Source organism: Amphibalanus amphitrite, unplaced genomic scaffold, assembly GCF_019059575.1.
Source record: "Amphibalanus amphitrite isolate SeventyFive unplaced genomic scaffold, NRLGWU_Aamphi_draft 000012F_arrow, whole genome shotgun sequence".
Lineage (NCBI taxonomy): Eukaryota > Metazoa > Arthropoda > Thecostraca > Balanomorpha > Balanidae > Amphibalanus > Amphibalanus amphitrite.
In genome coordinates, this window is record NW_024881508.1 from 1,809,971 (window position 1) to 1,821,420 (window position 11,450).

General features: G+C 54.3%; 2 protein-coding genes across 2 annotated transcripts; both read right to left on the reverse strand.

The window, feature by feature from the left end:
* Positions 1-53: 53 nt before the first annotated feature.
* LOC122383618 (rho GTPase-activating protein 27-like) lies at positions 54-5,358 on the reverse strand. The gene is made up of 9 exons (XM_043370229.1): positions 5,344-5,358; positions 4,920-5,126; positions 4,552-4,716; positions 3,974-4,099; positions 3,407-3,608; positions 2,824-2,964; positions 2,379-2,554; positions 1,741-1,988; positions 54-1,337 (listed from the first exon to the last, which is right to left on the reverse strand). Exons 1-9 carry the CDS (start codon positions 5,356-5,358, stop codon positions 1,157-1,159), a joined length of 1,461 nt encoding a protein of 486 aa, XP_043226164.1. The 3' UTR covers positions 54-1,156.
* Positions 5,359-7,002: 1,644 nt separating this feature from the next.
* Positions 7,003-10,896, reverse strand: LOC122383623 (skin secretory protein xP2-like). Its single transcript, XM_043370243.1, has 5 exons — positions 10,801-10,896; positions 9,674-9,836; positions 9,216-9,331; positions 7,460-8,651; positions 7,003-7,020 (listed from the first exon to the last, which is right to left on the reverse strand). Exons 2-5 carry the CDS (start codon positions 9,821-9,823, stop codon positions 7,003-7,005), a joined length of 1,476 nt encoding a protein of 491 aa, XP_043226178.1. The 5' UTR covers positions 9,824-9,836; positions 10,801-10,896.
* Positions 10,897-11,450: the final 554 nt, after the last annotated feature.

The following is an 11,450-nucleotide window of genomic DNA, read 5'->3' on the forward strand; positions in this document are numbered from 1 at the left end:
TATGTCTCAGATACGTTCACGCAAAACTTCGCAACTGGGCGAGAGAAACCGTGTACCTTAGTCATTGTTTGTATTGCTTCCAATCATGCATATTTATTACTTCAGTTTAATGATTCATGGCATGCTGGCACGCAGCTTTGTAAACCGTATGGCAAAGGCCACGGTAAAAGGCAAATACAAAGCGTCGTATCAAATATTATCAATCCAGCAGCTGTCCGTACAACCCTGTAATCGTAGTTGCAAAAGCAACATCACCAAACGGCAGACCGCCAAACCACAGCAAAATGCATGCTGCATACCTCAACCAGCCACGTCTTTGGGTAGCATGCGTAATCATTCAAATCACTAATTGACTCGATAACAATCCGCTAACATTTTTTAACGCGAAATTCCATAACGTACCGCATCTGTCGCGTAACTAACAAGGGCGTAGCCGAAGGCGCGCGCCCAACACAGGTCGCGGCTTCATAACCTCGGCGAAATCGCCCGACATGCCACGCAGTTCTGCTGGTCAGACCAGCCGTTGACTGAGCAGTCCTAGCTCAACAGACTGCAAGCTCGGTTCAATCAGCCTCTGTTGGCGAATGCCCCGTGTCACAATATCAGCTCCGTCAGACAGCCGAGCCGCCAAATGTACCCTACCGGTACCCACTCGGCGGCCTCACTGACGGCTAACTGCCTCTGACTGCCGCGAGTCCACGGATCCCTCGTACCCCGGTACCAAAGCACGACAGGTCCTCCATTAGCATCATCTACCTAACTGCTCTACCTAATGCTCCGTTACACGTGTTCACTTGTCGCGCGAACCGCATCAGGAGTTTATCACAATAGCTGCGTCAATCGGCAATAAATTGTCATCCCATGGGGCGACCATCCACATATCACCAGTGGGGGTCATCTTCGACCAGTGTCTAACAAATTGGCACAGTAATAAGTCGAATAAGTCGTCCACTGCAAGACGCAGCGACTACAGCGAGCTAGTCCTCTCACATTTCCAGAGCTGCTTATGAGCGGCCACGCGGTCAGGAGTAGTGAGCAACTGCAATATAAAACTGCCTGAACTGTATAAGGCACCGATAACCGCAATCCACACACAGACAGTAAGGCAAGGTAAGGCACTGGGTTCCAAGACGGCATCTAGGGTACAGACTCCCTCCTACCCGGCCGGGAAGACATGACTGAAGTCAGCCAGCAGCGCCTCGACCAGCATGTTCTGTCGCATCACATCTCCTGTGTTCTGGAGCGGGTCACCCTCCGGCTGGCTGGAGAGCGTCGGGCCAAACACCACGGAGAGGTTGCGCGGCCCCATCCGGTTACTGGCCTCGTGCGTGCACACCCTGAGGGCGAGGGAAGAGGGACGGTGCAAGTGTCAAAATGAAATACACATGAGTAATTAGCGAAGAGTCTTGTATTGTTTCATGCATGGCCGTAAGGACAAGAGATTTATCTATAAAGAAGTTACAGTACACTACTCTAGCGACTCTGCACTGCGACCATAACAAATGGCTGGCCTGAAGTAAAAGCTTACCTACATACAAGCGCTACTGCAAAATGAAATCAATTCAGATAAACACGAACCTCGATGCAACATAACTAAAATAAATATAACCTAACAATCCGTTTCAACACTGACTGACTTATCATCTCTCCCACTAGCCTGATGAGTTGGTGACCTCTCCCACTAGCCTGGTGACCCCCCCCCCCCTCCCCGACTGACATGGCGCCCCCTCCCCAACTGACCTGGTCAAGTGGCGCAGCAGCAGGTGCAGCGTATCACGGTGCGCCGGCTCCAGGGAGGCCACCATAGCCCGGAGCGCCTCCGTGCGCGCCCGGCCGGCCTGCCCCTCTGCCGCGCGCAGTGCCGCGTCCATGGCCGCCCCGGCCGGCAGCAGTGGCTGCGGCAGCTCGCGGAAAAACAGCTTCAGCGCGCCGGCCAGCACATGCGGGTCCGACTCGTCCTCCAGAACCGAGTAGTTCTCCTGGTCCACCTGATGGGGGGGGGGGGGGGAGGGCCGGGCGGGTCAGGGACACACCGCGGATGGAGGACGAGAGGGCCGCACGCTTTGCGGTTGAATGTGGGAAGGAATGCCACAGAGGCACGGTTCACGGTTCAGGGTAGGCACCAGATGGTGGTTGGAAATTAACAATAACAAGTGATGAAATTACCTGTCTATTATGTCGGGCAACAAATCAAGTATGAACACTCATGGTATCCCACGCAAACTTTTGCTAAATACAGCCGAAAATCTGTCACGCAACCGGCTTCCAATTTTCATCCTCATCCTTATCAAAATACCCCATTCTAAATAACGATACCATCAGCACAATCCAGTCACAATACCGTACAGCGCGGCACGGTTGCGTTACTGGTGTCTTACCTGACAGCGGACGCGCTGCACCTGGTCCAGGCCTGCCGACACCCGGTACAGGCCCTCCGTCTGCAGGAAGGCCACGTTCGACTCGATGGCCGCGATACAGCGCTCGACGAACCGCGGCACGGCACTGCGATCCGCCTCGCAGAGCGCCGTCAGACTGCGGCCAAACACCCGCTCGTCTGGGGAGGGAGGGAGGGGAGGGCAGGTCAGGTCTTGGGTCAGGTGACCCGCCGCGGCGGCTGTGCTCTGGTAGGATGGTCGTGTGCCGCGGTGGTACACTACACCGCGGCACACGACCACGGCACACGACTGTAAATCGTTCGGTAATCGTCAGTTGAAATACTTTCCCATCCATAAAATGACGCCATGTTTCGTGTTTTGGGGTTATTCTCGGTCGCCGTACCACACGTCCCAGTGTCAAGTGTTCACACTCCGTCGCCGAGCCCACCTTTGAGGATACCGCTGCGTTTCAGCTCCTCGGCCGAGGGCCGGGCGTTGAAGAAGCCTTTGAGCCGGCGTCGTATCCGGCTGTTCTGCCTGGTGAGGTTCGTGCTGGGCGGCTCCAGGGTCGCGCCGCCAGGGCCAGAGTCTGGCGAATGATGAGACGGAGAGTTAGGGGTGAAAACGGCTCTGGTAACGGCACTACACCGGCTGGAGTGATGACGTGATAGGTCTATCTGTTATTGTGTAAATCGCTGCATAGTTACATACACATTCCAACAAAACGGCGATTTCGAGTGTCTGCAAGACATCTAGTATCATCGAAAAAACGCCTTGCAGTTCCCCGAAGGCGAACTAGAAGATCACGTTTGCTCTCTAGGCCACAGGCACAGGTGCCGCTCCGACGGTCAACTTCCAGGCCCATCCCATCCACTGTCAGTCAGTACAGCGCTACATTCGCCGATAGTGGATTCCGAGCTACTAGAATGATACTTGATCACCAGCAGAACCCTTTGGTCACCGGTTGGACCCCGATACCCATGAGATCCCTGTTCAGTTCCCTCCAGCCCAGCTGGCAGTGACCACCTCACCTGACTCGGAGGCGGAGCGGGCCCGGCTCTCGATGGCTCGTCTGATCGTGGGTGACCGCTGCGCCTGCAGCAGCTGCTGCGGCTTGGGCGGCACTATCGGCGGCAGCAGGGGCTTCACCTCGCTGGGCAGGCCGGCGATGGCGCTGTGCAGCGCGTCCGTCCACACCTTCATCGTAGTCGTGTTGTCATCGCGGAGCAACACCTGGAAAAGGCGATAGGATGTCATTCTTTATTTATCGCAAAACTTCCCACCAAAAAAGGATCATTGGCGGTGACAACAAAACCCTGTCATGTAACATCATTTAAAACAAGTAGGGAGCACATGCCTCGGACATATTCAGCTGGCTTAGCTACAACAAAGCTCAAGGCTCGTTTCAAAATCAGTAAAATCGTATGCCACTCCAACAACCCGTCTCTTGTCGTTTAACAAAAGCCGCGTACTCGTACACCACCACACCTGCACAGATCACAGACGGAACGACCAGACCAGCTCCCGTCCCGTCAGGCCCACTGACTGTAACAGTGGGCCAGGCGGGGCGCGGGTGGGGCCGGTTCCTGTGTACGCACCTGCATGCCATGCCGAGTGGTCAGCTGGAGGACGTTCTTCTTGGACGAGGCGGCTGAGTCGGCGATGAGGCCCGCTCCTGCCAGGTGGACGGTGACCAGCGGCAGGTGCGTGGGCGAGCCCCACTCCTGGGGACAGTGCGGGAATAGTCTGTCAGAGGCTATGTCGCTCATTGTGTCAAACATACGGCATATGAGTGACGCGGCTGGGCGGCAGCTCATCTCAGGTGACACGGTCTTGCTATGTAACTACTAACATACAATGGAAACGCCCAATTTGCATGGTAACAGCCGGTAAGAGAAAAGCATCGGTCTGAGCCATTCTTGTTCATCTACAAGAGAGAAGATATGCCAAGGAAACACATAATCAAAGCTGTTCCCAAACAATGGGGACGTAATACGATTGTTCGGCGCAAAACATTAAAACTTAAGCGTCTGCTGAACCACAGCTACGCAGTGATGATTAAGATCCCCAGACACGGTTGGTCAAAGAGCCGCCACATTCTGCAGAAATCAGCCCACACACCCGACCCCGTCACCCGTGTCCGTGCGGCCGGAGAACTCGCCACTCTGCCACTCACGATGCTGGCCGGGTCGTTGGTGTCGTTGAAGAGCAGCAGGTAGCTGTCGGTGAGCGCCAGGTGACAGGGCGCCCAGTGTCGCCACAGCTTCACCTGCTTGACGCTGGCGCTGTTGTTACCGCCGCCCTTCCGTCGGCTGAGCTTGATCCGACAGCTGAGAGTGCCCTGAGAGGGAGCGCGGGGGTTAGCTGGACTGGGGACTGGGGAGATACCAGATACCAGTTAGATGGACTGGAGAGACAGTCACTGAAGTGATACCAGAGGCCGGCGCTCGACTGAAACAGCTGCAGTGGACGCAAACACATATCAAAATTTGTTTTCTCTTAAGCATAAAAATATATAGCCACATCCTGTAATTGTCTGCTCACCTGTCTTATGACCAGCAGCGGCGCCTCGCCGGCGCGCAGCTGTGGCCACCCGCTACCCAGGTCCGAGGGCTGCCAGCCGCCCCCGCCCCCGCCCTCGGACGGTTTGGGCGGCTTGGGCGGCTTGGCCGGCGGCGGAGGACCCTTGACGGGCAGTGAGGGCAGCGGTTTAACGGGCAGATGCCGCGAACGGATGGAGTTGGTGCCGACCTGCGGATAGAGACCGGAACAGGGAGTGAGCGAAACAGCCGCTAGCCAGTCAAAAAGAGAAAAGGATAACCATTTACTATACCAAAATGAGAATTAACATCATAAGAACGACGCACCATCTATCGAAGAAATTCCATGTTTCTAGAGCAGAGCTTTACGGAATGATCTATCGAATTCATCAACGAGTCAGTTGTTGATCTACCACGCAATTCCTTACAAACCCGGCTTCCATGAATTACTATTTACACTTACCTGCGCTATTTTCGTACTATGCCGCAGTATATTACAGCTTAGCTCCGATTGCGTCCCTGAAGCAACACTCCAGGCGCCGTGAACAGGACAATCCCACCCACGTTACACCCACCGACTCATTAGCCGTCGTTCCAGCAGTGTTGGCGGCCGCTGGAGCAGGGGCGGCGGGACGGCCCCGCGCCGGCGGTAGCGCCCACTGAGACTCCGAGCTGCCCTCGGCGAAAAAGTAGATGTGGTTGTCTGCGTTCAGGTCGCTGTACCACTGCGGTAAGACGGGGAGGGATATGAGGTCACAGACGGCGCTCACTGCGGCCAGACATGACAGTTATACGACAGAGCGGCTACCTGAGACAGAGCTTGATGACCTAACGTATGATTCCTAACTTGTAATTAGTCATGTATAAAACTTCACGAATGATAATACTTATGCGAGTTTAATTCAAGAAATCCTAAAAGATGCATAAGGAAAATCAAGAGGTAGCGAAAGGTGGTTCATTTATATTCAATAAGCGTTGCCCCTTTTCTCTTCCGTTCCTAGTACATCCGCCAATATCCCCACCCGCTCCTACCCTGGTGGGCGAGGTGTCTCGGACGAAGCAGATCTGCCCGCTGGTGTCTCGCCGCCGGCGCCATCCGTCCGGCAGCGGAACGTTAGCGCCCGCCGCCGGCTCCAATACCGGTGAGCACAGCGGCGAGTCGGAGCACGACTCTGACTCCGAGTACAGACTCTCACACGACTGAGGGAGAGGGAGTGTAGTCAGTAGAGCGGAGAGTCGGAGCTGCCGAGCATGACTCCGACTCCGAGTACAGACTCTCACACGACTGATGGAGAGGGAGTGTAGTCAGTAGAGCGGAGAGTCCGAGCTGCCGAGCATGACTCCGACTCCGAGTAGACTCTCACACCACTGAGGGAGGGATGAGCAGGGTAAGCTCAGCGGAAGGAGAGTTAAGATATTAGGGGCTGATGGCTGTAACGATGCAATCCAATAGTTGCGGAATGTGAGAGACACAAAACGGACATAGTGCAATTGAAGTTTCTGACAAGCTCCTGCTAGATATAAATGAAAGCAGCACTTTAACATAAGACATAGAAAGTTCGGAAAGTAGGCTACAGTCCAAGCAACGAGGGCAGGCGGCAAATTTGTGTTCGCAGAATCTTTTAGACATCAGACGCTGTCCCCACATTTTAATAGCACTATCCATATTTATCTTCCATCCCTAATCGTTCGATTCCGGCAGCATCGCCCCGTACCCGGCCGATCAAACGGCTACCGGTACCGGACACGGCCGATAAACAGGCACTGATCGCCAGGTCGGCCCGGCCACAGCCAACAACCACATCCTGCCCCCCTTCCACCCAGCCCCCCCTCCCCCCCCCCGGCACCCACCGACAGCTCGTCATTGCTCTGGGTCGGCGCCACCGGCCGCTGCGGCGGCGGCGGGGGCGGCGGCTGCCAGGAGGACACGCCCGTCTCGACGTTGTAGAAGTAGCTGGTGCCGTCGGGCAGGTCGTACTCTGCCCAGCTGCCCGTCAGCTGCCGGCGAGGCGTATCCAGGATGTGTGGCACGGGCGGCGCCGCCGACCGGTCCACCTGGGAACGATGCCGCGGGCACGGAAGGTCGGTTAGGTACGGGGTGAGACCTGTGGCAAAGCTTTAGCGTTTGGGTAATGAGTCAACTACAAGCATGTTGTGCAATAGACATTGACATTTTAAGTACAAAAATTGACCAAATGAAAAAGAGGGATCCTATGACACAATGTCGCTCCTCGATCAATGTCTATGTAGTTCAGAGTTCAGAATAAAGTCAATGATATTATTCGATTCGTAATCTTTGCTTTATCGCCTTCACCGTGGCATCCGTTTCGTTTGTCGTCAGCTAAGGAAAATCAAAACTAAAGGCAATCGATATCGCTTAGCTCATCAATGAACCCATGTAGAATTGTCATAAACGAAAGTAAGCCGGATAGAATGGGAGCATACGTGAGACCAAACGGTCCAACAATAGCAGCAACCGTGAATGTCTTCAAAAAAGACTCCAAACAGTATGCACGCAGCTAAGAGTCCGCAGCTCATACTCACCAGAGCGTGGACGGGCTGTTGTTGCTGTTCGGCTGCGGGCCTCCTGCTGGGCCGGGGCGGTACGGCAGGTCTCCCCGTGCCCGTCCCTGCCGCAGTCTCCTCCGTCCTGACCGGCGGCCGCTCCGCCAGCCTCGCCGGCATCCAGATACCCTCGGTCCGGTCGGCGGCGGCCGGCGGTGGCCGCGGGCTCTCACTGCGGCCGGCCAGCCGCTCGGCCGTGCGCCGGTAGCCCTCGTTGTGGCCGTCGGACAGGTCGGGTCGCTGCGCGCGCAGGTCGGAAAGCGAGCTCGGTGACGGCCGGCGCGCCGCCAGTGAGCTCGGTGACGGCCGGCGAGCGTCGATGGCGTCAAACGCCAGGCTCGGCGCCGACTGGTTGATGATACCGCGACCGGTGGACAGACCGGCCGGCTCTGCCGCTCCTGAGGGACCGCTGACGCCGGCCGCCATCCCCTGCAGCGCGTGTCGGGTGCGCGGCGGCGGCACCGGCGCCTGCTTCCGCTCCGTCTGCCACGACATGGCCATGGGTCCGCGCACGCGCACGCTGTCCTTGCCGCGCTCCCAGGTGCTACTGCCGCCGTACGGAGGAGGCGCGGAGCCATCAAGCGCGGGCTCCCAGACGCCGGCTCCGCTCTGCGGCACGATCGGCCCGCTGGTGCCCTTCCTCTCCCAGCTGGGCTCGGGCTGCGCGAACTGCGGGTCCACCCGGCCACCTCGCTCCCACGTGTTACTGGTGCCGTGCGGGGCGCGCGAGCCGCCCGTGGCGCCCCGCTCCCACGTGCTGCTCGCGCCCGGCGGTGCCGGCGGCGGCCCTTTGCGCTCCCACGTGTCACTGCCGGCGGCGGGCCGCGGCCGGCCGGTGCTGCCGATGCTCTGGTCGGAGCCGTGCGCGCGGCTCATCTCCAGCTGGTAGGAGTGCGACCGGCGGTGGGAGGGCTCCGGGAGTGCTGCCGGCGCTGGCAGTGCGCCGCCGGCCGCCTGCCGGCCCTCGGAGCGCCGCTCGGGCGCCCACGACTGCCGCCGGTGCCAGGTGTGGCCGGCGCGCGACGGCGACTCGGCCAGCACATCGTCCATGGAGCTGCTGCGGGCCACCGGGCTGCCGGCGGCGGCGGCACCGCGCCAGTCCCAGCCGGCGCCGACCGCGTCCTCATGGCCGCTGATGTGCCGCTCCGCGTCCACTGCCGACAGCGGGGCGCTGCAGCGGGACACCGACACGGTCAGATAGTCTGGTGAGGTAGCGAGTCAGGGTTTAAGTGTGCATCGTTATAATCTAACAACACTGCAGCTGGTTGATGGGTGACAAACTGCCTTTTTTTTTTGCTAGGAGAATGAAGAAAACAAAATCAAAGCTGGAATAAGCGCGGTAAGGCCCTTGTTAGTATGGTATATGGCTTAAAAGAGAAGCAAAGAAGTCAAGGCTAAATGTAGCTTGACTGACCACTACACCTTCCCATTTAAGAATAAGCCAAAGGATCAGTCATTCCATCGGTTAGTTAGGTTAATCGTGCAGCGCATTCACACATTTTTGCGGGGTGGGGGGGGGGGGACAGTATCTGGTCTGGGTTCGGCAGAGTCAAATGCCCACTGAAAAGAGCCGCCGAGCTAAGCAAGCTTGTTGCCTTGGGAAGAATAACGTACTAGCGCTAAAAATCCATCAACGATGAGATCGGGACCTCGAACAAACGACCGAAACAGCACACCCATAGCATTCAACGATCATCTTTCAACAGATGTCAGAAATTATCCGCAGCCCACCCACCGTCTGCGGTCTCGGACGCTGCCGGTACCGGAACGGAGTCGCACACGCGGCACCGCCCGCTCCTGCAGCACGTCCGACGGAGCATAGAACGGCTGTCCCTGACCACTTCTGACCACCTGAGGGAATGACCAGACCAGGTCAAGGTGGGTCAGCTGATACAGGGCCACAAATACAGTGACTGCAAGTGGGATTGTGAATAACATGCCTTCTAGGACAACTGCTGAGTGTTGCATGCCTGAAAGCTGGTTCAAGCAGCATTTGTAAGCCTCACAACAGCTCTTCGAACTTAGGTACTAAGCAAGCTTAATATTTTGAAAGCAATAACAATGGTAGGTAACAAATCTAAGAGCTGATGGCTAACAGAAGAAGATACACACATCAATGATGAATGCAAAATTATGATAAAAAGCAGTCAGAAATACCAGAGAGCAATGACAGCACAAACAGTTCCGACTTACCTTCCACCATCTGCTGTTTGTCTTTTCCAGAATCAGTACCTGCTCATCCTTCCTCATGCACACTTCTGAGCCATTTGCAGTGGAAAACTTAATATCCGACAAAACAGTTGCCAAGAGATCAGTGGCCATTGGTGAAGTGCCCCGGTGCATGGACAGTCAGCTGCTATGAAATGGAAGAGAGCACATCACTACAAAAGCAGACATGCAAGTGGTGCCAAATAACAAGCTACACCAAACAACAGTGCATCAAAGCTCTATCAGCCAAGTAAAGCACTAATTTGATGCACATAAATGAAAGAGAAATACCTAGTCATTATGTGGGTTAATAGTAATATGACTGCAGGCACTAATCCTTGAATGAATTAAACTTCAAACCTCAAGGAAAACATTTTAGGTATCTAGGTACATACTTTGCAGCAACAACTGTTGGAAACAATCATGTTTAACTTGAAAAGCAATAATCCAAGCCAATGGTTAAAATGCAAGGTTCTTTGTTGTGGTTTCAGGGATATTGTGAGCAGAAAGTTCATAATCAGCCCATAAATGAAAGGTAGGTACCCATCAAACATCTGGAGACTTAATGAAGTAGGTAGGTACCTTCCAAATACTGTATTGTGATTGTTTGACATAGTAGTGTCATGCCATACCAATTGATTCATTGCTTATAAGTATCATCATATTTCTGAAAGATATATAATGAAGAAAATAACAGAACTGCATAGGACTTCAAGTGAAATATAATTGTATGCTTTCATCTAGCATAAGCTCGACACTCACGGGTCCACCTTCACTACACACTCCACATTAATGACTGAAGCAGAGCCACTGATTGGGAGCTCAATAAGAAAGAGTCCTAAAGGCCAAGTGCCCTTCTAGATTCTCGCATGTTGTAAGTGTAAGCATTAGTGAATTCGATTCAGTGTTAATACACTATGCATAAAAATACACAGTTCTTTTAGCACTCTTTTACCAGATAAATAATGACTTTCATCATAAAGGAACTTATTGAAATTACTGGCATAAAAATCACCAGTTAAGCATAGACTGAAATAATTGTTGACAAATGACAGGAAAACATGAGCTACGGCCGAAATTAAAATCGGTAGAAATAACCGTTCAACACTTACCAGTTACCGTGAATACAGTGAAAAGCTTGGGGATAGCGTCGAAAGGTATGATATTGAAATAAATCTAAATAATATACAATTCCGAAGTTGCACACATCATGCAGGAACTAACTTGCCGAATGCCCGAGGCAAATTTGTGGGCGGACCTCGCCACGTTCGTCTCAGACGCGTAGCCTTCGCAAACGGTTGAGTTCGTCTTTGGTTATGGCACCCCAAAAATCGACAGACATTCCGATTTCCGACATATTCATACACTGCAGTTTTTTATTCCAAGCCGGAAAATTATTTGAAGCGTAACCAAAGTTGTCTATAATCCTTCCCAATCTTGCTTTCAATGCGAAAATATGTCCCGACTCAACCCCACCCTCATCCAAAGTCAGCCTCCCAGTTCCCATCAGCAGGATTGACGCCAATCGACGTCTGGAAAACAGCACGCAAAAGGTGTGCTTTCCATTTCCGTCCCATTCCTTCATATTTCCGATCGCCACTTTTTGCGACCAGTCTTATGGGCTACGATAGTCGATAGTTTACAGTTATGAGCGCACCATTTTCCTCGATAGCGCGAGCACGGATAAAATGACGACCTTCGACACGACTGACGTGTTCCGAAACCAAATCCGTCAGAGCATGTCAAGAATTTCCCAACAGGA